At 37.9% G+C, this 23489-nt stretch overlaps 2 protein-coding genes across 3 annotated transcripts in view; one reads left to right on the top strand and one right to left on the bottom strand.

The window, feature by feature from the left end:
• Positions 1-13713, top strand: c1h4orf54 (chromosome 1 C4orf54 homolog). The gene is made up of 2 exons (XM_069191095.1): positions 1-5071; positions 12514-13713. The coding sequence occupies exon 1, from the start codon at positions 198-200 to the stop codon at positions 5049-5051; it is 4854 nt and encodes a 1617-aa protein (XP_069047196.1). The 5' UTR covers positions 1-197; the 3' UTR covers positions 5052-5071; positions 12514-13713.
• A 4229-nt stretch (positions 13714-17942) lies between these two features.
• The window catches only part of mttp (microsomal triglyceride transfer protein), a 31887-nt gene continuing 26340 nt past the window's right edge, over positions 17943-23489 (bottom strand). For both annotated transcript variants that reach the window (XM_015345200.2, XM_015345201.2), the window contains exon 19: positions 17943-23456. In XM_015345200.2, coding sequence (XP_015200686.2) covers positions 23303-23456 — 154 coding nt within the window. In that variant the 3' untranslated portion in view covers positions 17943-23302. The remainder of the gene's footprint in view (positions 23457-23489) is intronic.

Here is a 23489-nt window from a genome sequence, read left to right as displayed (position 1 = left end):
CCATACAAACAACTGTAGACTAGGACGGGAGCGCAGAGCAGCAGCTCCACTAGGAGACTCTGGTTGGTCCATTAGACATCGGGGAGTGAAGTAGGGATTCCTGGGGACTTGTGTCTCTCTCTCTTTCTGATTCACCGTGCTGGGTCAGAAATAATACCGCTAACAACAAAGATCTTGTAACAGTGGGAAAAGCTATAATGGAGGCACTTCAGAAAACCCTCACTTACCGGGGCGAGACTGGTCCTTACAGAAAACTGCTGCCGGGTAAGGATCTTTTTAACGCTGGGAAACAAGACGAATCGAAATATGTGGACTTGGATGATTTGCTCGATATGAAATCAGAAGGCACAAAGACCGTCAAAGTTACTTTTACCGGTGAAGGAAACCAGCTGGCAATATTTAAATGCAAAAACGATACTCCGAATGCTGGGGTCAAAAGCGCCGGCGACCATGAACGCAATGACAACGCGTCGAATCTCACAACCATGGACTGTAAATCTAATAAACTGGAAACTTCAGGGGGCGTCAGGACGGGAGAGGGTGTAGCGGGCGATATCTCTGGCTCTTTTGCAATAACTTCATCCTCTGAAGTTCCTAAAAATGAAGATTTCGGAGACTTTCACGAAACCGCACTTGAAAAGCGGGGCTCTCTAACTGTATCCAAAAACGAAACTATGCTAAAAGATTTCAAGACAAACTGCACACCGTTAGAAAACAACGAATTAGAATACACTGACATATTTTTAAGTAGAAGTGACTCAGAGGAGACTGTCAGCATTGAGTTAGCAGATGAGCACGCACCAGACAACAACGACGATGAGTCCCACTACATTACAACACACGAAATACAGCTGTCTGAATTAGACCATGATGTCGATTATGATTTTGAGCTGGGGTCCTGTTGGGATTTTGAAGACGATAACTTGGTCTACTCATTTGTGGATTATGCCTCCTTTGACAGCGATGAAACGGTAGAAGGGAGGAAGATACTGGGGGACAGAACTTGTGCGAAAGTGGAAAGCAATCAGGCTCAATCTAATAATACAGTTCGGCGCGCTGGTGGCGGAGCAGCAGTCAGCACTAAGCATGAAAACGATCTATGTGACACGGACAAATGCGCCAGCACAGATGAAAGTCTGTCAAAGCACCAAAACGGCAGTGGGAATTCTGCGGGACAGATTCACCTGTCAATCAAAACAACTTCCAGGGCTATAAATGAGCCTAGCAACGTCCAAGAAAAGGAAAACACTCGTTACGATGCCAAGCACGAGTTAGACATGAGTCGCTATGTTTTTAAAAGCACTGATGCAAAAAGAGGAAAAATCAGTGATAGTGCAAAGTGTTTTATCGCTGCCCCCGGACGCCTACACTTTGGAAGTAAGCTTAAAGGGAAAGATATAAACGAGTACTCCAGTGGTGCGTCCAGTGCAGTGAGCGAACTGGATGATGCAGATAAGGAAGTACGTAATTTAACCGCAAGAGCTTTCAGGAGTTTAGCTTGTCCATACTTTGATGCGATAAATTTTAGCACTTCTAGCGATTCTTCGGCCTCAGAGCATGGTATTGGGTTTAACAGGTGGTCAACGTTTGTTGATCTTAAATATGGAAACATGACACAAGCAAAGGAGCAAAATGTGGTCTCTCATAAAAGTTCGACGTCTACTTTTGAAATTAACAAGGGAGCAGACGGTAAAGGGATTAAAGGGTTGGCTTTAAGCCAGTTAAAAGCGCCTCAGACTAAAATCTTTGCTTTGAATGGCGATGCTTCAGAGCCCCAGAACGCAACATCTACCACTAAGAAAATAGAGTTAGAGGGAAAATTTGAACCAGGTCAGAGTGGGGTTATAACTTTGACAGAAACTTTAAATTTTCGTTGCAACGTTAACGCGGGTGCCCATGAAAACGAATGGCACGCAAAATGTGCAGAAAATGTCACAGGATCACGTTCCACAGATGGAGTTACAGACACCTTCCCAGTCGAGCTGGGAAGTGAGGCCAGCAAGCAATCCTGCAGCGCAGGGGAAACCATGGAAGGAACACACAAGAAAGCAATATTCGCCACAAGCCTTCTCAAAAATGTCATTTCTAAGAAAATGCAGTTTGAGCAGGAGCGCAAAATGGAAAGGGGTGAGATTTCGGAAGCTTATTCAGGACTCTCTCCCTGTCTACCTTACAAAGAGGTCGAAATCCAAAAAGAAAAGGTAACAGCCAGCGACTCAAGAGGTTTACAAAGGCAAAACTCCAGGTTCTCGGAGGCCAGTTCTGACTTAACTATTGTTTCTCTAGAAGAATTAGGGGACATAGCAGATACTAAATCTTGCGATCTTAAGGACGATGGTCAGAAGGAAGAGACTTTACCTCTTGCATCAGAAACTAATTTTGATGCTTCTGCTGAAGCTGGATTCGATACTAAAAAAGGAGCATCTGATGCGGCCAAAAGCACTCTGCTTCGCAGCCAAAATAGCGCATTCAGATCCTGGAGGGACGGCGAGCTGGAGTACCAAAAGGAACAGAAAAACAATAAAACTCCGGTGGGGAAACCGTCTTCGTCCGCCGACAACCTGGGAAAAACGAACGCGCAACACGCAGGAGACAGCAGCAAGCTGACTAAAATGTCGCATTTGTTTGTACCGAGCATCCAGCTTCTCTACAACGAGAATGAGTTTGGAAAACCACAGCCCGACAAGGGGTATTCAACTCGAGCTGCGGCTGATCTGGGAGGAGGAGGAAACAACCAGCACAGCGCAGACAACACTCTCCATGTGCCCGATGCTGCTAGAAGCGCGGTAACATCCAAATCACCAGAAATCAAAATAAGCCTGCGGAGCGTGAAAGACAACAAACGCAACCCGTTCAACATTGCTAAGCTCCTGACTCCCAATATAGGCTGCAATGCAGCCAGCTTGATAAAGACAGCTGATGACTTTAAATGCCAAGCGCTCGCTGCATCTTTAAAGGGAGAGTCGTCGGAGAAAGCGCCCCACTTCATGGTCAGAGACATAAGGGATAACAAGTGCAAGCTTCAGACTCCAATTCATCAGGTCAGAGACGTGCGCAAACTAGTTAAAAGTTCTTATCACTTCGTTTCTTTGGATAACAACGAAAACAGAGTGGCAGGCGCTGCCGATCTGAGCTCAGAGAACAAACTTTCCCAGCAGGGGCTGTACAGAAACCATGCTTCGCTCTCGCCTATAGTCATAAAGTGCCAGTCGGTGAATACCAATAGTAATGTGAAGCAACCTGGGAATCTAGCTGACAGATCGTCTCCTCAACCACCTGCAGAGGGTGCCACAAACGGAACCTTAATGGTCCATAGGACAACAGGCAGAGTTCCCTTAGCGACTACGGCAAAACAACCCACTAAGAGCGATTCATTCGAGGTGCCTTCTGGGGTGAAAATTGAAACCAGAGCAGCTAAACGGAAACAGGAGAAAATAAACGAAACGCCTGACAGGAAACCAGAATCAAAGATGGCAAACCAAGTCGCCTTGGAGAAACTGAAAGCTGCCGTTAAGACCATGGAGCAGCTGTACGTTTTTGATCGGAACGAGTGGAAACGCAAAACTGAGCCTAGGCCAATTACAGACAGTCACGTCTTGTCACTTATTGCCAGCGAAGAGCAAGGCACAGGAAGACCACCAAACGAATATGAAGAAGAGAGCGGGGGTATAGCTGCCCAAGTACGAGCAAGTAATGCTGAGCGTCTTGTCAGAAGAAACTCTTACCCAAACACGGACAAATCATCCCCTAGACTGTTCGGTGGGTCACCGTTCAATGCTTCACCGAAAAAAGAAGTGAAAGAGAGCCTTAAAATGTTCCATATCCCTCTTATTGGAGAGGACAAGGATGTGTCTAAATCCCAGCCTCTGTCAAGTGGTGCCATCAGTAACAAAAATGTTTTCACCTTCAGCAACAGCCAGAAAGCACCTGCTATCACAGCTAGTGCCGGTCATAAAGTATCGCAGCCATATACTCTATCACAAGTACCATTCAGCACAAAAACCTTTGGTCCCAAATGTCCTAAAGTCCCACTGTCATTAAAAATATCTCAGGCCAAGCCTGCTACTGAAGAAAAGGAGAAACCTACCAGCATCGAAACAGAAAAAGCTTTCCCACTGCAGCCTACCACCACAACCACAGCAGAATCAGAGAATTACCTAACGATACCCGTGAAGTCTCACCCCAGCGATGCCAAGCCCGCAGCTACAACCAGCCGAGAGGTACCTGCTGTGTACACCTTCACAGCCACGGGCAGAAAAGCTCCAACCGTCAGCCCGCTGGGTCACCCCGGTCAACGGGACCCGAAAAGACTGGAAGACAGCAGTCAGTCACCGAAAAGATCTTCTGTTGTTATGGAGACACGGTCCCCAGATACCCCTACTGCTACCATCTACCATCACTCCCTACCCATTGCAATGTCTGGTCCACAGCCCCAGGTCATCTGCTTCTCACCGTCAGTACCACCACCACCACACGCACCAGCAGTGGATCACTTTCAACAAACACAAAGGAAGATGCTGCTTGACCCAACTACCGGACACTATTACCTTGTGGACACCCCTGTTCAGCCGACTACAAAGAGACTCTTTGATCCAGAAACTGGACAGTATGTGGATGTCCCAATGCCTCAGCAACCGATAACCCCTGTTCCTGTCCCAGTGTCACCTTTAGCACTCAGTCCTGGTGCGTACGGTCCTACATACATGATATACCCTGGTTTTCTGCCAACCACTACTGTGTTGCCCACCAGGACATTACAGACCCAGCTTTCATCGCATTCAGATGCTGAAGAACAAGAGAAGTCAAACAGCAAAGAAACGCTACACATGGGGCAACAGGGCGATGTGGCTTATATGGAAAGTCCTTACTACATCCCCACTGGGAAATCCGCTCAAGCACTGCCTATTTCCCAGCATTTAACTACAAGGGGATCCAAGGGATTCTCTGAAGGAAAGCCTGTCATCAGCATCACATCACAGCAAGGTCCAAGAATTATTGCCCCGCCTTCCTTTGATGGAACTACCATGAGTTTTGTAGTGGAGCACAGGTAAAACTACTGGCAACTTTACATGTAAGTCCATCACCTTTCTTTACTTACTGTACCTTTCAATTATACAATGTGTTTTATTGTTTGCTAGCTTCAAACACATTCTTCCTGGAATGGGTGATAATGTCTTGCTATTGTAGGCTACAGGGGTGGATACAGTATGTGTTCTTTAGTGATGAGTGGCAGTTATACCATCACAAAAGAAAATAATGACAGTTAGGTGCTTCAGTGTGTATGGTGCTGCAGAGAGTGTAGGATTTTACTGCTAAAAATAAAACAATTTCTAAAAAAAAACATGTTCGTGAGCTGTACGTTTCTTATGCATCTTTTTTTTTCTGAAACGGTTCAGCAATATTGTTAGGAAAGTTCGAAAATTCAAAATTTGTTGTGCCTAAACAATAATCAGATTATACAGGGGTTCCAACACAGCTATACTGTAAATGAAGCACTAAACAAGTATTATCTCCTATAACAAAGCAAAAAATACAATAAAAAGAGGAAAGGCAAACTTTCTACTAAAATCAACAAATACTTTTTTACACGTTGTTTTAAAAACATAATGCTAATGGTTGTTGTTCATAAGAGAAACAGTGTAGTTTCCATGCTCATATGCAAATTGTTTTCGTAAACACATCTTAATACAGGATATCTTTTAAATGTTACAGTTTTATTTATTTTGTACACATGTTGTTCACATGGACTTGTATCATTCTTCTACATTTCCATTCTACATTTGTGCTACAAGTCCACTCCTTCCTATAGGGATCCAGTTGGGATTATGCCATTTTTAGGATGGTGGACTGACTACTACAATCAATTTTATAACACATGTTCTGGGCAAAAACTGTAACTGAAATAATGTTTTCGTAAACTGAATTTAAGCTATAAAAGCTATAATAACACTTAAATATAGTAAAAAAATGATAATATACTTCAGGCACAGAAATGTAGACTTACAGAATAAAATGACACGTTTATAATTGTCATACATTTTGGGGACCTACATTTATCATTACAAATTATTTGGTCACTGTTTCAAGACATAATAATAATAATAATAATAATAATAATAATAATAATAATAATAATAATAATTCAAGTATCAGTTATAATATATTATAACATATAATATTGTATAAATACTATCCAACACTGTACATAAAGCTTATTTCTAGTAATATCAATAATGTCACCACTCACTCGGAAAGTATTGTGTTTCATCCAGTGTATTCGTACATGAATAATTTAACAGGGACTTAAATGTGGGGAAAGGTATAAATGCAACATCTCTTCATATAATACCTGTGGTACACTGCAAAGAGTGCACATCATTCTGAAAAAATATGTTTCCATTTAAAGCACTGAGAAGTTATTGGACTGTTGTTGGATATAATATATTTTTCAGTACAATTCTGTACTTTCTCCCTTTAACATATCTGCATTTTATGTGTCTACACAGCAGATAGCATTTCATGATGGAAAAAAATAAAATATTATTCAGGATAATGACTGGCAGTATTTACACAAAACAATGAGCATATCCCTTACTAATTAGTAAGTATTTGACTAATCAGTTGGTGTAAGTACTGGTATGTTTTATCATTATCAGATAAATATTGCTGTGCAGCCCCTTCATCCTAACAACAGGAACAATACAAGGATATGCAGTGCAATAACATTTTTGTAAAAAGTGAGCATTTTTCATTTTCCATGACAGACAAAAGACCCCTTTGTTTTAAAATTGTTTGTCATATTTACTGGACATCAAGGAGCTGCTGAGTTGTGTAATTCTGGTATATACCTGCAGTACAAAAAGGTTGCACCTTTGTTTCAAGGTTACCATACAAAGTGCAGGTCCTTCAAATACAATCTTTATCTTACTGTCAGACGAATCCATCAAAACTCATAGACTCTGGAAAGATTGCACTGTTTACCCACATAAGAACCTCAACGTTCTCCTGGTCAATTTTTAAAGCACTGAATAGTCTAGCTCTAGATGGTTTATTACAATTCTACACTATATATGTCCTAATAGTTAAAAATTTAAACTAATTTTCACTATATCACTTAATATGTAATATACTGTACTGTAGTTTTACTCAGCTTTACTAGATTAATTTACTGAGTCTTTTTCTCTTTCTATTTCTATAGATAGTTGTGTGTAATGCGTGGTAAATGTTTAAATTGTGTAAACACAAAGTTAATGGAAGGAGCTTGCACAAGGAACTGGAAGGTTCTTTTTAATTCTCTGCAAAGTTATTACCACATTCTCAAGTGTACTTTGTTTGATTTTGTTTGGAACATCACTGCATTCTGAAAACAACTCGTACTGGCTGCCTCATGTCATCCAGGTGAATGGAATGGGCTCTTCTATATGTAAAATTCAAGGAATTAACATTATTAATTAATCCCAGTAAGCCTCTTCATGCCTGGTTTAGACCATAATACTGCACTCCAATGTGGTGGCTCTGTGGCTTAGGATCTGCACCTGTAGCTGGAAGGCTGCTGGTTTGAATCCTGCAGCTGGCAGAGGAATCCTACTCTGTTGGGCCCCTGAGCAAGTCCCTTAACCCCAACTGCTCCAGGGGTGCTGTATAAATGGTTGACCCTGCGCTTTGACCCCAAGCTTCTCTCCCTGTCTGTGTGTCTCATGGAGAGCAAACTGGGGTATGCAAAAAGACACATTCCTAATACATAAAATTGGTATAATGAGTATATGGCTAATAAAGTGATCTATATATCTATATATATAAATATGCTGCTAATTTTTTTCAGTATACGTCAGTAGAGGTATTATATATGGCCTTAACACAATAGTTACTTTTACTTTTATTTTCAGCCATTATCATTATACTTTAGGTGCATTATTGTGTAGGTGACTTATACATGCCAGCAGCCATATCACTCTGCAACTCACAACTGGCAACCCACTGAAGCTCAGCAGGTGTGAGCCTGGTCAGTACCTGGATGGGAGACCTCCTGGGAAAAACTAAGGTTGCTGCTGGAAGACATGTTAGTGAGGCCAGCAGGAGACGCTCACCCTGTGCTCCATGTGGGTCCTAATGCCCCAGTATAGTGACAGGGACACTATACTGTAATCAGGCGCCGTCCTTCGGATGAGACGTAAAACCGAGGTCCTGACTCTCTGTGGTCATTAAAAATCCCAGGGCGTTTCTCGAAAAGAGTAGGGGTGTAACCCCGGCGTCCTGGCCAAATTTCCCATTGCCCCTTACCAATCATGGCGTCCTAATAATCCCCATCTATGAATTGGCTTCATTACTCTGCTCTCCTCCTCACTAATAGCTGATGTGTGGTGAGCGTTCTGGTGCACTATGGCTACTGTCGCATCATCCAGGCGGATGCTGCACATTGGTGGTGGTGGAGGGGAGTCCCCATTACCTGTAAGACAAAAACAAGACAAAAACAACAACAACAACAACAATGTTTCAACTTGCAAGTGATCTCATTTTGTTTATGTAACCAGTAACCACATCTACCGGTCAACCTTTTTTTCCTGAAGCAGTAAATACATGTTGGATGAGATTTTGTTAAAATAATTTTAAACAAGTCTCAGAACTGCCTCACCTTTCTACTACAATGCAAGTATTTTAAAAGCACATATGGATTTCTTGTTGTTTTAAAATGTATTCTTGATTATTCCTTGTTTATTTACTGTATTTTTGAGTCATTTAAAATCACTCCCTGAAACACAGACGTTTTCAAAAATAGAATCAGATATGAAATGCCACTTGGAAAATTACTTGCAAGTACAGTAATACTAATTTCTATGTTGTTGATACTGTAATAAGATCTTTCATAAACAGAGTGGCTGACCAAAACAATTTAAAATTAAAACCTTTTTTCACAGAACAGTGAAATTTGCAGGGGATGAGGTGTTTTTTTACCTTTCATGTGAAACAAATAGTTTCCAATATGCACAATTGTAATTTGTATAATTTTATTTGGAACCTTAATACTGTCTTAGGAAAAACAAAAATTCCCTCTGATATTTACTGGAATAACCCAGCATGAACATGGCCTGTGAACATGGTGTTATGCAGCTTTGTCGCAAAGGTTTTTTGTACTGTGTATGCTCTCACTAGAAATATTCCTATATACTTATTCTTGTACGTGAAGTATTACATGCGGACTTATAATATGAAATCATGTGAACGCTCAGAATTACTTTTCAAAATCATTACGTGAAGGAGTGGCACAGTCGTTAGCATTGCCACCTCAGAGTGCTGGGAGACCCGGGTTCAATTCCAGACCTGGGTGCTGTCTGGGTGGAGTTTGTATGTTCTCACCCTGTTCATGTGGGTTTCTTCCCACAGTCCAAACGACATATGATAAGTTGGCTACTGGGAAAATTGGCCCTTGTGTGAATGTGAATGTGTCTGTGTGTGCCCTGTGATGGTCTGGCGTCTCATTGAGGGTGTGTCCTGCTTGTGCCCATTACTTACTGGGATAGGCTCCAGCTCCCCAATGGCCCTGAATTAGAAGAAATGGCTAGAAGATGGATGTAATCGCAAAAAAGGATTTAACTATACATTGTAAGGGTGAATGGCATAGCAAAACAAAAGACTCAGCAAACTGTTGTTTTGTAAACAGAGGTGAATGTCAATAATGAATGCAATATCTGTGCTAGGGGGAAGAGGGGGTGCGTCTTTCAGATAGTGGCAATATTAAAAGGTCATGCAATGCAAAGTATTTGTTGTGCTGATGCAGAAGGACTACAGCTGCTCTAAGTAATCAGACACACGCTGTTGGGCTACACTCTAGTTCTAGGTCACCTTTTTATAGGGTGGCTTTTTTAAAGAAGGAAAGAGAGAGGGCAATTGAGAAAGAAAATCAAAGCCCCAGCTTTGGTACATTAACTTAATGTTGCGTATACTGAATATTAGAGATGTAACGGATATAAAATATTTCTCTGTGGAGCCTCATGAGAAAACAGTTCTGAATTTTGTTCTCACGGCAAAGTGAGAGGATACATGAAAATGTTGTAAGTTTTTGAGTACTGGTATAATTGTGTTTATCATATCTCAAGTAAAAAGAGGAAAGGTTGTGTAAAATACAGAAAATTTAATTGTTCATCTGCCGTGTCAAGTGGGTAATGGACAGGCCATTGGCTTATGGGTATTAAAATGCGGTTTTGAAGTAATCTGAAAAAGTAATTCTGAACTGAGTAATTCTATTTGAAAGTTATTGTTAGGTTACATCAAAGTGTAAACTTAATACTGTATATTGCAAGTCATGATGTAACGGGATAATATGGGTTTTAAAGATACTGGGTAAAATGCTATATAATATACACACACTGTTTGTGTAAAGGCTAAATAAAGAGTGTATTTACAGACTATTACACTGTATATTGGTTTGCTCCAGACATTTTCATTATCATTTTATTTTGCCTTGTGGTACTGTACAGTATATGGCACAGACCAAATATGGAAGGTTTTATGATACTACCTTTAAGAGTGTATTGATGTTACAAACAAAACAAAATACACTATTAATTTGAATATGGCCTTAAGGACACAGGGAATATTATAGGTATATAGACCTCTCCTTGTACAAATTAGGCTGTATTTGACCAAATCATTTTTAATCCTTTACAGACATTGACATTTAGAAAATGGTATTCAATATTATGTTAAATGTAATAATTTAAGAAGTGTATAACAATATCTCATACCATTAAACTGACATTTCTTTCAGAATCACGTTATTTTTTTGCTTAGGTTTGATATGGACATTACCGATATCAAAATTTAAATATTAAAAACCCTTTTGTGATTTTTGCCCCCGGAGCCAATTTCTGCCTCGAATTTTCTCCCCTTAAACATTTTCTTATATCTCCGCAGCAGAACATAGCAGAGACCTGGTTCAGATCTTAAATTTAAAAAGTTATATCCTTTGACTTTTAGGAGAATATTACTATTTTAGAAATTGCTTTTATTATTAATTGAAGGGTTTGCTTCATTAAAAGTAATTCTATCTTGAGTGTGTAAAGACATGCTGTATCAGGTAATTCAAAATTTTAAAGAAGGTTTAAGTCTTTAGGCATTCTTAATTAAATCAATTACCTGGACTCCTATACATTAAAATTATGGTCTATACTGGAAGTTTACAAGCTAAAATAGCACAGTCTGCACCATATAAAAAGGCTGTATTTATTTTTTACATTTAAATTGTCTGTTTGTAATACATTATTTAAGACTGATTCACCATTGGGCATGGTTATTTTATGAATGGTAGTTAAAATATATACAGTATGTTAATTTTGACTAGTAAAAACTTAAGAGTCATCCTTGCATATTAGAAAATATTTAGAAAACTGTTTATCACTGTTATTAAATTTCTGATGACTTTCCCTAATAGGAAAACACATGGAAGTAAAACAAAACTATGTTACAAGGCCCAATTACATATATATTATCAGATAGTTTAAACATCTCTTGTGTTGTTTTTTATATTTTTGATTTTAGTATGTCATTATTTTTTAACAGAAGGCATTTTTCACATCAATCGTGTGTACTGTGAAGACAAAGTATTTTTTTTGAAGAAATTGTCTTCATCTGAGTTATCTTTGAATCCTGTCTTTAAAGGAAGAAAGGGAAAATGCAGTAAATTGAAAGGTTAAAGCAGGAGGGGAGAATGGGGCAGCATGAGTCTGCCCTGTGCCACTTTGCAGTAAACGTTTCACATTCCTCCACCCCCCACAGTTTGTGGTCCAATTAAATTCTTTCACAACAGCTGTTGTCCTGCCAGGACAATGTTTTACCGTTGCTGAATGACCATTATGAGTATACTTCAGATGCTGAGAACGGCAAAGTCCAAGTTTTAGTTCTCTGTTAGGTGCCAAATAACACTGAGAATAGTAAGCCCCAAGGAATAAAATACACTGGATAGAATGAGCTATTACTTGCCAGGTGCTTACCCTAAGTGATACAGGATTGTGGCCAATGAAATGAGCACGTCATTCCGACCATCACATCCATCCCAATCCAACAGTTGAACAGGCTTGGCAGGGACATTTTTAAGCCACAGCCACTGGTTTCCAATACAGCTACAAAACTTGAAAGACATTTGCCGGCTGCCACTTACCATAGAGAAAGTGTTCAATGATGAATATACCTTCTCTCCTGGTCTAGCTGCCAAGGAATGGTACCTTAAATTTTTTCCAACATTGTTTATCTTGTTCTGCTTTATAAAATGAATATGGTTTCTAAAAGAAAAGTTCCTTTCACCTAATTGTAATTGGGCTGCCCTGTGCTCCTGAAATAGTTTTATTGTGTACTGCTGGAGTATCTGCATTCTGACTTTGAATGTTAGAGAGCACTAGCCACTCTCAGAGTGAAATTATTTGAGAGGCTTCTGGTTTTTGTAGTGGTTCTTAACAGTGCTCTAAAGGTCTCGAAGGACTAAACATCCCCTTACGTACCTCTGTTCTTATCTTTATGCAGGAGCAAGTAACGAAGAATCTTCTCGCAATTCTGAAGAGTGAGTGGTACTGTCAAGCCGTTTCTTAAGTAACTTTTTTCCACCAGAAACCTGTTCCATCATCTTTTTCTTTAGCGTTCAGAACCCCACCTTCATACCAACCGTTTCCTGCCTTTTTTGTTACTTTTTGCAGCATGCATATATCTTTGAAACTGTAGCACCCTGACAACTGCTTATCTGTTAACTATATCATCCTGCTTAGTAAATCGTTGCATTGAATTCAGTATTTAGGTCAACTCTGGGTTTTTCTTGAAAACCATATTAACTGCAGCGTTACGTATCAAGAAAATTTTAGTCACCGCTTTAAGCCAATGCAATCTTTTGATACCCTGTATTACGTCTTCCTTTTCATTTGCCTAAAATCTCAGTGTGTGTTACTGGAAAAACACATGAAATTTGCATTGGAGCCCCCTGCTGGGAAGTTTAATACAATCAGTATTACTAACATCTTTCCGTCAGATACAATGATCTCAGTTTGCAAACTTGCGTGAGTTATTAAATAATAGAATAAAAGCATTCACCATTTATGAATTATAAGAGCCCTGATTCAATTAATGTTTTTTTTTTTCTTGGGATTGGTAAAGGCTGCACTCATGTGCCTTATAGTTCAAATTCAATAAATGCAGTAAAAATACCAGCTATATTCTGTTACATATTATTCATGAGGGAAATCAATATCCAAGAATCAGAAGCTTTGTGAATGTTTATCGAGTATGTCATGTTATTTGCCAAACCACTTTATACCGTATGGTGTCGTGAGAAGCCGGATAACTCCCTACTCTTCTCGAGAAATGCCTGGGGATCTTTAATGACCACTGAGAGTCAGGACCTTGGTTTAACGTCTCATCCAAAAGACGGCGCCCACTACAGTATAGTGACCCCACCATTATACCGGGCATTAGGACCCACACAGATCGCAGGGTGGGTTCCCCCCACTGATCCCACTAACACCACTTCCAGCAGCAACCATAGCTTCCCAGGAGGTCTCGCATCCAGGGACTGACCAGGCTCAACCCTGCTTAGCTTCAGTGGGTAGCGAGTTGAGAGCTGCAGGGTGATATGATTGGTGGCTATAGTTTATTGAGTATTTTAAGTATAATAAGTTTTGGATTAATTACCTTAGTGAAGGGGCACCCCCTGGGCAAAAACGAAAAGAGATGTTTGCTGATGTTTGCCGTTTTCGGTAATGATTATGATAAGGAACAGGCTGGGTGAGATTTGTTGTCATTATCCCATTCGAACTTCACTTAATAACTTCCGTTTAATGATGTAAAGGCTAAGTCCAAATATGTTTTTTATACAAATATTAGATTAGATTCAGTTTAGTGAGCAGTTTACTATTAGATTAGATTTAGCTCAGCAGCTGTCTTACAATAATTAGAATTTTTGGTAGTTAACTAGTAAAATGTACAGTACATAAAACAGGCATACTCAGTAATCCATGTTTAATGCTTTAAGGTTTTAATCTAAATTATTGGACACCTTAAAACTTGGAACTTCACCATAAAAAGGAAACGGATCTTAATTTGTAGCTTTTTTTCCTGCCAGTACAGTATGTGTAATTTCATGAAGAAAGGAAGAATATTAATCATGTTTTGGGTTATTTTTTAGGAGTGCTGGAAAAATAAAATTAAAATGCATTACACAGGATTTATGAATAATTAAGTATGCTGTAAAGAGTGGTTGCTTTTACTTTTAAACTTTTAATCAGTTTGCTTTGAACTGTAAGGTCCCCTAATGTCTTCATTAGAATTCTCTGAATGCAACTTTTGACTAACTTTCAACTACATAGTTTAATTTTAGGAATTGCAGGCGTGTTTCATATCACTTTCCAATAATTAACCTTCAGAGCAAAACATGCCTTACACCACTCCAACACTCCCCAGCTCTCCCACAGCTTGAACTGATACATTAGAGTAGAGAACCATTAAACCGTTCAGATGACTGGCTGTTATGTCTGACAGTCTCGTGTTACAACTTGAAAATCCACGTAGGTCAAATTTTATTGCAGCCTGCAGACTACCAAAAAGGCCTTCCATCTCATTTCTCTTTCATACTCTATTTTCACTGGAGACAGCAAGTGAGATAATACTAGAGTATGACCTGGGGAAGTGTCTTTTCTTTGCCAGGGGGATGGAATTTAGTCTCAGCAAATTAGCATTATTATTATTTTTTCGCTGTCCTTTTAATTGAACAACAACACTGGGCCTGACACCCTGTGGTCCTTCTTTTAAAGAGTGCCACAAAATCACTTTTTCACATAGTACCAGAATTGCATAGTACTGCTTTCTACAGTACGTAGTGCTGTACCTGTTTCACGGTGACGTGAAATGCTTAGGAGATTGTGTGTTAGGGTGATACCCTCCAGGTATGGGTTCCAACTATAGAGAAGCACATGTAAGTCATGTGTTTCTTTCTTCAGCTGTAGCCCAGACAGATTTGGGTTTGATTCAACCAAATCTCACAAGCCCTAATTGGGCTTGTCGTGGGTGCTACTTGGGCAGAAAGGCTCCAAGTAGAAGCAGTAGGTGGGGCCAGCTGTAATGGTGACTGACTAGGGGACAGCCTCCCCTATGGGTCACTGTACAAGCAATGTCCCCGCGTCCCATTGGAGGTGACCTGACTGGATGAAGTGTTGCTGTACAATGTGATTTTAAAGGAGCCTGTGACACTTTTCTCAAGAGGAACGAGGAGTGTTCTAGACTAGTGTTGTGGCTGAATTTCAAGGACTGGTTAAAAAATAATAGTGGTGGGAATTTAGCAAGAATAAATGTAATCTCCCCTGTAGGATTTGGTAACATATTACCTCTTTCCTATTTATAGAAAGATTTATATTTGGGGACCCAACTTCTTACAAAATGTCTTTGATAGAAAAAAATAACACTAAGAAAGCAAATGAATAAAACTAGTAAATGAATGCAGGCATATTTTTCTAGTCCTTTAAATGAAGTATATGTTTGCTTCTATTTGTTATACATGTTGAGCCCTCTTTATCCTCTAAATTATTTTTTTTAAATATTAATATGTCACCTAGTCAATTAAGCTCCTACATTAGTGAAGTTATAAGGATATTATGCTACATGCTGTTTTACATGGAAAAAAAACATTTTGATATTAAATTATCCCCTGAACAAAATCCAAAAGACATGCTGTATGCTGAAAAACATTTTAGGTAAACAAATAAATATGATTACATAAACAAAATTGCTGGATGTTATCTGTAGATATATTGTAAGACAAACTGGCAACTAATATCATTCCCTCTATCTATAATCATGCTTATAGCATTCCCAGATCAAAATTAATTGAATCAAGGCTTTTGTCAAAATTACCCAGATCTGACATACTGTATAATATCATACTGTTTGGCTTAATAATTGAAACAAAATAATTGAGTCATTGTCATAGAAAAGTGTGTAGTGAATTTATACTTTTGTGAATTGGGTTGCTGTGTCATGAAAGTTTTAATTCATACTTTTATTTACTTGGGAAAAAATACATTTCCATGAAATGGAAATTGAAAGGTTTGACGGCCGGTGGTTTTACTACAATTTATTGGGCTACTTTCTTTGCAGAGCTTGAATGCAAAAGATCAAGCTGTATTACATTTTTTATTGCAGCCTTTTATGCAGTTAAAAAGAATCACTGGCTGTACTGTGCAATAAAAAAGTTATAGAATACTGAATTTGGACATGTTGTGGAAAAGTGACATGTTATTGTAATACTAATATAGTTTTTCAGTTAAGAATAATATTCTGAAGGAGGCATTACAAAGAAAAAAATTAAACTTGGTCTTTTTCTTAGTTACCCTTTTGCACATTTTAAGCTACACTGTGCACTTGCTCCTAAAATCTGTAGTGCTTTTTGAAGATTTTTGTATAGCCTCTGAAGATCCCATATAACTCATGTTTGAATATGCATAGGTTGCAGTTTTATTTTTTATTACTCTAAATTTAATACAAAGAGTGGGTATGTGGAACTGCTGGCCAGTCTGTGTACCTACAGTCACGTAAATATTGTTCAAAGTTCTCTGTGATTATAATTTTCAACGTAACACCATATATATTTGTAAAAGGTGCTTCGTGAACAAATTCCATAGCACAACTTTCCAGGTTTGCACTTAGAGTTCTCAGGTTTTTCCTTGACTGCAACACTTGAAAAATAATTACACCTCTATGGAAGCTAAAACAAACAGCACAATTTATATTTTTTTAAAGCCAGGTTGAAGTGTGTGTTCCTTTTTTCCATGAATGAAAAAAAAAATGTGATGCTAAAATGAAACAAAATGACAGCACTTACTGAAATGTTACTGTTGTGGAAGAATTGGTATAAGCGTTGTTTTCTTCATTATGTCTTGACAATCTTGACTTTACTTAATGCTTTGTTGCATTAATGTGCTGCTAAGAAACAGCTTATAATTAAGAAGTCTGTCTGTATTCGTTAATGAATAAGAGTTTATTTTCTTATATATATATATTTTTTGTGTTTTGCTTTCAAAAATCCTGAGCAATAATTTGATAAACTGTGGCCTAAGTGCTCACCATCTGTAACAACGCAAGGCGTAGATAAACGCCAAACTATGGAATACACGTTCTGAAGCACAGCGAATAAGTGAGGTTAATTCAGTAGCTTTTCGCCAGTTTGATCTACTTTTGTATGTGAGAGCCCAGTTACTTTCCCAGACTAACTGAGACAACTCATGCACAAGAAAATGTTGCTGGTTTACACTGTTCGTGAACAACATTCAACAAAAGCACTTGACAAATCATATTTTGCCAAGCTTTGTGCGCTGCTTAACAAACGTTAACTTTAATTGTGGTTCATATTCTCAGTTGCATTGCAGTGAGTTCTTTTTTCTAATTTATACTACAGGCTCCCATTTCCCTTTTCCTGCGCCCTTAAAACAGAGCTGTTCAGCTCCTTTGATTTTAACTTGCTGAAAAAAAAAACATATTTACATAAAAACGTCAATGCTTGCTTTCCAAAGACAGAACCTGTTTCATGCTGTCAAGTGTTTACAATGTTTTTCGAGGTTTGTAAAGGTTTGGGTAGGACTGTGGAGAGTAATGTGTAGAGGGCAAGAGTCATGTAGTAAAAGGCTTGACCTGGGCACAATATACTCAGTACGGCAAACAGGACTGACCTTCTGTTGGGGAGGAATATTATTGTGCTGTTGGGGCAGAGGATGGAATGGCGACACTGAGGAATGAAAGGGTGGAGGATGCCGAGTTTTCAGAGGAACTGTGGTGAGAGAATTGCACTAGCAGAGTGTTGCACTGGAGATAAAGAGAAAAATACAATGCAAAAAATTGATTGAACTTTTTTTGTGTCAGCAATAAATGGATTTTGCAAGCAGATGTATGTTTTAAAAGCTGTCCAATAAATATGACACTTTTTTCCAGTAGTACTGTTTGTGTTTATTTTTTTTCCTTACAACAATGTGTCGAAACATCTACCTTGTACATTGTCTTATGCCTCTTGACCAGTTAAGATGTCTCAATCAGTCATGATGTTGAAGTATTACTGGCTACCCAAAGCCACAGACCACAGAACTATGATTTGGGGGAGAAATCTTATTCTGTTTCCCAGTCAGCATTCATAGGAATTAAATTATGACTACCATTTTTTTAGACCCATTCAAAAGATTTCAAAGATTAAAAAACTTCAAAATGGTTTTAGATATTAATTTTAGAGTTCAGTCATTAGTAATTCAACCGTAGTACAAAATAAATGTTATATCCAAACGCACAGGATGCTCAAACATGGCCTATCCCAAAAACTGATACTCCTCCCTAGTATATTTCTTAATAATGGTTAACAGATCTACTGTATAGACAGATATATGACAGATATAGAGAGACCTTTTAAATTTAAAAGTTCTGAAATAAACTTAACAGCAAGCAAATCTAACACTGTAAAATGAAAGGAAGGTTTGATCATTGTGGGCAGCCTTCTGATTCTTTGTGGATTGAGGTGCCTAATGGTTGAAATCTCACCCTTCTTGTGCTAAAGTTCAGACTGCACATTTGTGGGTTTGTTGTTGCAGTAACCATGGAACTGGTATGCCTGACTAGCACCTTCTAGCTCACAGCTGCTAGCCCAACACTCCTGAAGAATCTCTATTAATGCCCAGTTGTTGCACTCAAATGCCTTCAGCCAACAAGTGTAGTTTCTAATGTCATGCATGCTATACAAGTAGAAGCAAGTCATTTATTACTGCTACAGGGGAGGACCAAATGTGTTGCCATCCATGTTCCAACTGAAAACATTCAATCCAAGCATGAATTATTAGCAATGAAAATGTTCCATGTTTGCCATTCCTGTTTCATTTACTGTAGGTACAGCTCTACAAAGCTGCACTAAGATTTAGAATGACAAATCTACTTGACATTGATCTATTTAATATTGGAATTCAAGAAAAAGTCTTAATGTTTTTAAATAAGAAAGAAATAGTCTTTAATTTACTAAAGCCTCTAGCCAAGGATCAGTTTTTAGACAATGGATTGAAGATACTGTAGAAATACATGTTCGCAAAACACCTGTGGTGTGGAGTCCCTGACATCACAATGAGTGACACACTGAGTTTCTGCTGTACCTAAATTTATAAGAAGTCAATATGCATGACAGACCTAAGAGGAGACCTAGAAAAAAAGGTTACATCTGATGCCTGGACTTATATTTCATTAGTATTTGTTTGAGGCATCAGACTTTCATACGTACTGTACCTAAAACCCTTGAGCAGGACCCCTCCCCCCAGTAAAACAACTACTGAATTTTGCTTTTGCCCTCCTGGGCAAGTACATAAGCAAGTACACATAAAAGCATTTGTCACATGATCTTAAAGTATCTTAAAGTAAAATTCAGTCTAGATTATTTAAAATTCAAACCATCAGCATTTTGTGAAAACTGACAAAGTTATGCTAAAATGGCAAGATATAATCTCTGGTTCACTATACTGTAGATGAAAAGGGAAATTTAATCAAGTTATGACAGGCTCTAGATGTTTGAGAAATGATGTTTCAACAAGTTTGGTTATGACACACAGCCCTGAGACTGTATCAGAGCATGTCTGGGCAGTTAGACAGTTCCTATTCTAACCACTGTGTAGTGAAAACTGGGTGATTGCATCAGTATATCAGCAATTGTATTTGGCTATGAAAGAAAAAAAAATGTATTTAGCAATCCTAACATTTAAACAACACATTTGCACTTTGAAAAACCTGATAAATATTATAGATATAAATGATAAATACTATATACACAGTATTTATTATACTACACAATATACTGTACATGTTAAGAAAATTTATCATGGGAATATATAATATACAGTATAGCCACAATGAGCACCAATTATAATTATAATGAGGCAGCCCTGGGCCTTAAAATCTTGCCACTTAAGATAAATTAAGTAGTGACATATTTATAGTACTTTTTTATCTTGCTGTATACTCTCAGATTATTAGAGATTATCACCCACACGTGTCATACCTAATAAAAAGCTAAAGCTGCATACATCACAAGGACTGGTGATTCAGAAATACTAAAAAATACAGTTCCCAAGAAAATGTCACTTTAAATACAGTACTGCTCCCTCCATTTGTCATTGTAATGTTCAATAAGCATACTGAAACCCAAAGTATTTAGCTCACTTTATTTGAGTGAGGCTGGGAATGGGATAAAATTGCCACTCACCATCAAATTAATTCTGGAAAAGATTCTTGACCTTGTTGCTTTCAAAAATATCATATTTTAGGACCTGTATTACTCCTTGATTTTAGTTTGGATCTCATGTGGCAATTGGTCTACTTGACATTTGTTTATTTTTGGAAATACAAAAAGTCCTTGCAAATTTGGGAAACTGAAAAAATTGAGTCTTTTAATTCTAGTAGAATAAAAAGCATTGGTATTTGCTTAGTTACCAGGATAATACATTTTCTTAAGAAAAATCCTTAAAATGTATCTTCAAAACTCTGAAATAGTCTTTATCTTTCAAAAATATCTAAAATATCTAAACATAGGGCCTCAGGTGAGGAGGAATAATAAAGTAATAAATGCTGTACTTTCTTAACATGGCAGATACAGTATTTGAATAAATCTTTTTTCAGTTCATTTTCAGTTAACGGCTCAGTTACATTTTTTAATCAGTTACATGCAAGCTTGATAAAGCATTTGATCAGTATTTAAGAAGTCCTTAAATACTTTTTTATGTCTGTGTAGTATTGTACTGTAGTTCTCATTACACAGAAAGTAAGTTTTACAATAGGAGTCTCAAGCATGTAACCCTGAAAGAACAAGTGAGATACTGTATAAAAACATTAAGACATTCCACAGTTACATCTAATGTTTTCAATCTTGAAAGAGGCTCATGGAAACACCAAAACTTTGAATTATTCTGGTTTTTTTTTAATACCAAGAGCATTTTCAACTGTTTCTTTTCTCTATTAGACATTTAAATTCTCTCTGGCTTATCACCTTTCATAAAGATACCCACCAAAGTAACATCACAAAACCAACTACTGTAACTCTACAAAAAACTAAAAATATCAGAAAAGTAAAAACAGAGAAGGAATATGAGAGGAAGGAAGCTTCGGTTACAGAATACTTTCTTTCAAATTAGAACTGTTCAAGACTGGCATACATCTCTAAAGCACTGAATTAACACTTCAGTGCATTACTTTGATGTACTGTAGTTGCATGTATGCACATGAAAAGTAAATGGATGTCCTGTAAAACATGGGTTCTCAGTGTTTTATAATCTTTTTCCAAAATTACTCTCATGAAAGATATCCAAATACAACACAGAATCACACTGGATTATTCTTATGAACACTGTCGTAAATTACAAATAATCTAAAGCATACAGTATGTACACACTAAATCTTGTCACTATTGAAAAAAATTACACATTATGAGTATGAAAACTATCTTTTGCATTTTGGGGACCCCCACGCCCCAGTAAAGGTGCTTGATGAATGGTAAAATGATTTTTAAGAGAGTTCTGATTGTTGGAATTTATATGATGGGATAGATGATCTGAAAAGCATCCTGCCCTATTCAAGAATCATACTAAGACATGATTATCCAATATTATCATTGCCAAAATTTGGAAATAATCCACAATTCCAAGTAATTTATATTTTATATACAGGTAATTATTATTTATAAAATATTCTATTTTGTATAATTACCATTTCCAATGTATCAGAAATATAGCATCATCCATTCCAAAGCAATTTGCACTGTTGTTCTTTATATAAATTAAAACTAGTAGAAAGATGGGCAAATGGAAATGTTCTGATAGAAATCTATACTTATTGAGAAGCTGATATTGATCAAACAACTCCAATTCAATCAGAATTTTGTTTTATTGCAACTTGATATTCAGCTTTTCCAGCAAAAGACAAGACCAGATCTTCTCCAAGTGTGGCCTTTCCAATTCACTTTACTGCTGGATTTATGAACAGCCAGTCCTAAATAACTTGTATCAATATAACAATTCTGGTGCTGGCTGCACTCAAGGACTACAATGGGGTGGTTTGGAAGGGCCATGGCCAGAGAAGGCCAGAGAAGGCCTATTCTAGGCTGCATTCTGATTTTGAGCTTCATCTTTACTTGTTTCAGTTTTGAATAAGACCAACCTGTTTTTTTGGAATACAAAAATTATGAGAAGTTATAAAACTTTGGTTCTTTTAAAAACCATGAGTGATAAAAAAACATCATTACATTGACTGTTTACTGCCATGAAACAAATATTTTAGCTGGTGTATTCAAAACAAAACAGTATCAACCAGTGTAATCCTTATTTCATTTTTCATAATACACATTGAGTTGCCTTTATGCTGTGTGGAGTGAAGGCAGAAGTAATACAGGTACCTAGGATACTAACTGCTGTACAATGAGATTTGTATTTCCATTTTCACATACCAGTATCACCTCTCCCACACTACAGGAAGCAAAACATTTCTTAGTCAAACCTGATCAGAGGTCCCTCTGCCTGTTCACTCCTCACATGAATCTGTCAAGCACGGACTTTAGATAAGATCTTCACAAAAGAGGATAAATCAAGCCTCAGTGTCACATTCTTTCCATTTCAAAGACCATGACCAATTTCCAAATTTGTTTTTTTTTTTCTTGAACATTCAACACAAAACTTAAACAAAGAGACTAATTTTCATGAGCACTGATGTAAACATGAGCAGGTGTAACCTGAAATACCCATCTTGCATCTTTTTATATACCACATACAGTATATTTTTTACAAAACTCTGTTGGCAAGAAGGAACATCTTAAAATCAATAATCTGTCTATTTTACAAAAACGTTTTAAATAAATGTAAATATGTAAACACTGTTTGTACAGTTCTGGCACCTTCTTGGCCATGTTGGACTGATAAGGTTTTATTAAACAGGAAATACATTTAAGGAATAAATCTGATACAGCAAGACCAGAGTCTCAAGCTAAGCAGTCACTGATTTTCCATAGCGTCTTGAAAGACATGAGACCAATAGCCCGAGGATTACCTCTGTAAATTAATTTCTGAAGACTGATCTTAGTGTTGGAGTTGTTTTGCTGTGTAAATATTTACACTACTTGACGACTTCCTAAATGTTTTCCTGTGTAATAAACAGGTGGAAAGTTGTGACAAATAAAACCCGTTGCCAGCCCAACTTCTCAAGTTTGACAAACACATTCCTTAATTCTCTGATCACTGAGGGAGCATGGCAGCCCTGGGGATAACCACATGCTCATCTACCAGTCTGAGTCATCAGTGAACACTTTCTTGCACATGTTGGAGTTTTCCTGGTGGAGCGGGAGCTCGGAGCCGGGTATTTGGTCTCTCCTACCCCTGCGGGAGACGAAGCGCTTTCCCGATTGGATGCTTTCGTACTTTGTCATGTACTCCCTGGGAATGGAGTGGTAGAAATGAAGGTGAAAT

Source organism: Lepisosteus oculatus, chromosome 1 (assembly GCF_040954835.1).
Source record: "Lepisosteus oculatus isolate fLepOcu1 chromosome 1, fLepOcu1.hap2, whole genome shotgun sequence".
In the NCBI taxonomy this organism is placed as follows: Eukaryota; Metazoa; Chordata; class Actinopteri; order Semionotiformes; family Lepisosteidae; genus Lepisosteus; species Lepisosteus oculatus.
Note: the sequence above shows the minus strand (reverse complement) of the source record. Positions and strands in the feature narration are given on the sequence as shown.

Bases quoted from the DNA above. Each gene is read 5' to 3' on its own strand.
- c1h4orf54 (XM_069191095.1), top strand. From the start codon at position 198: ATGGAGGCACTTCAGAAAACCCTCACTTACCGGGGCGAGACTGGTCCT.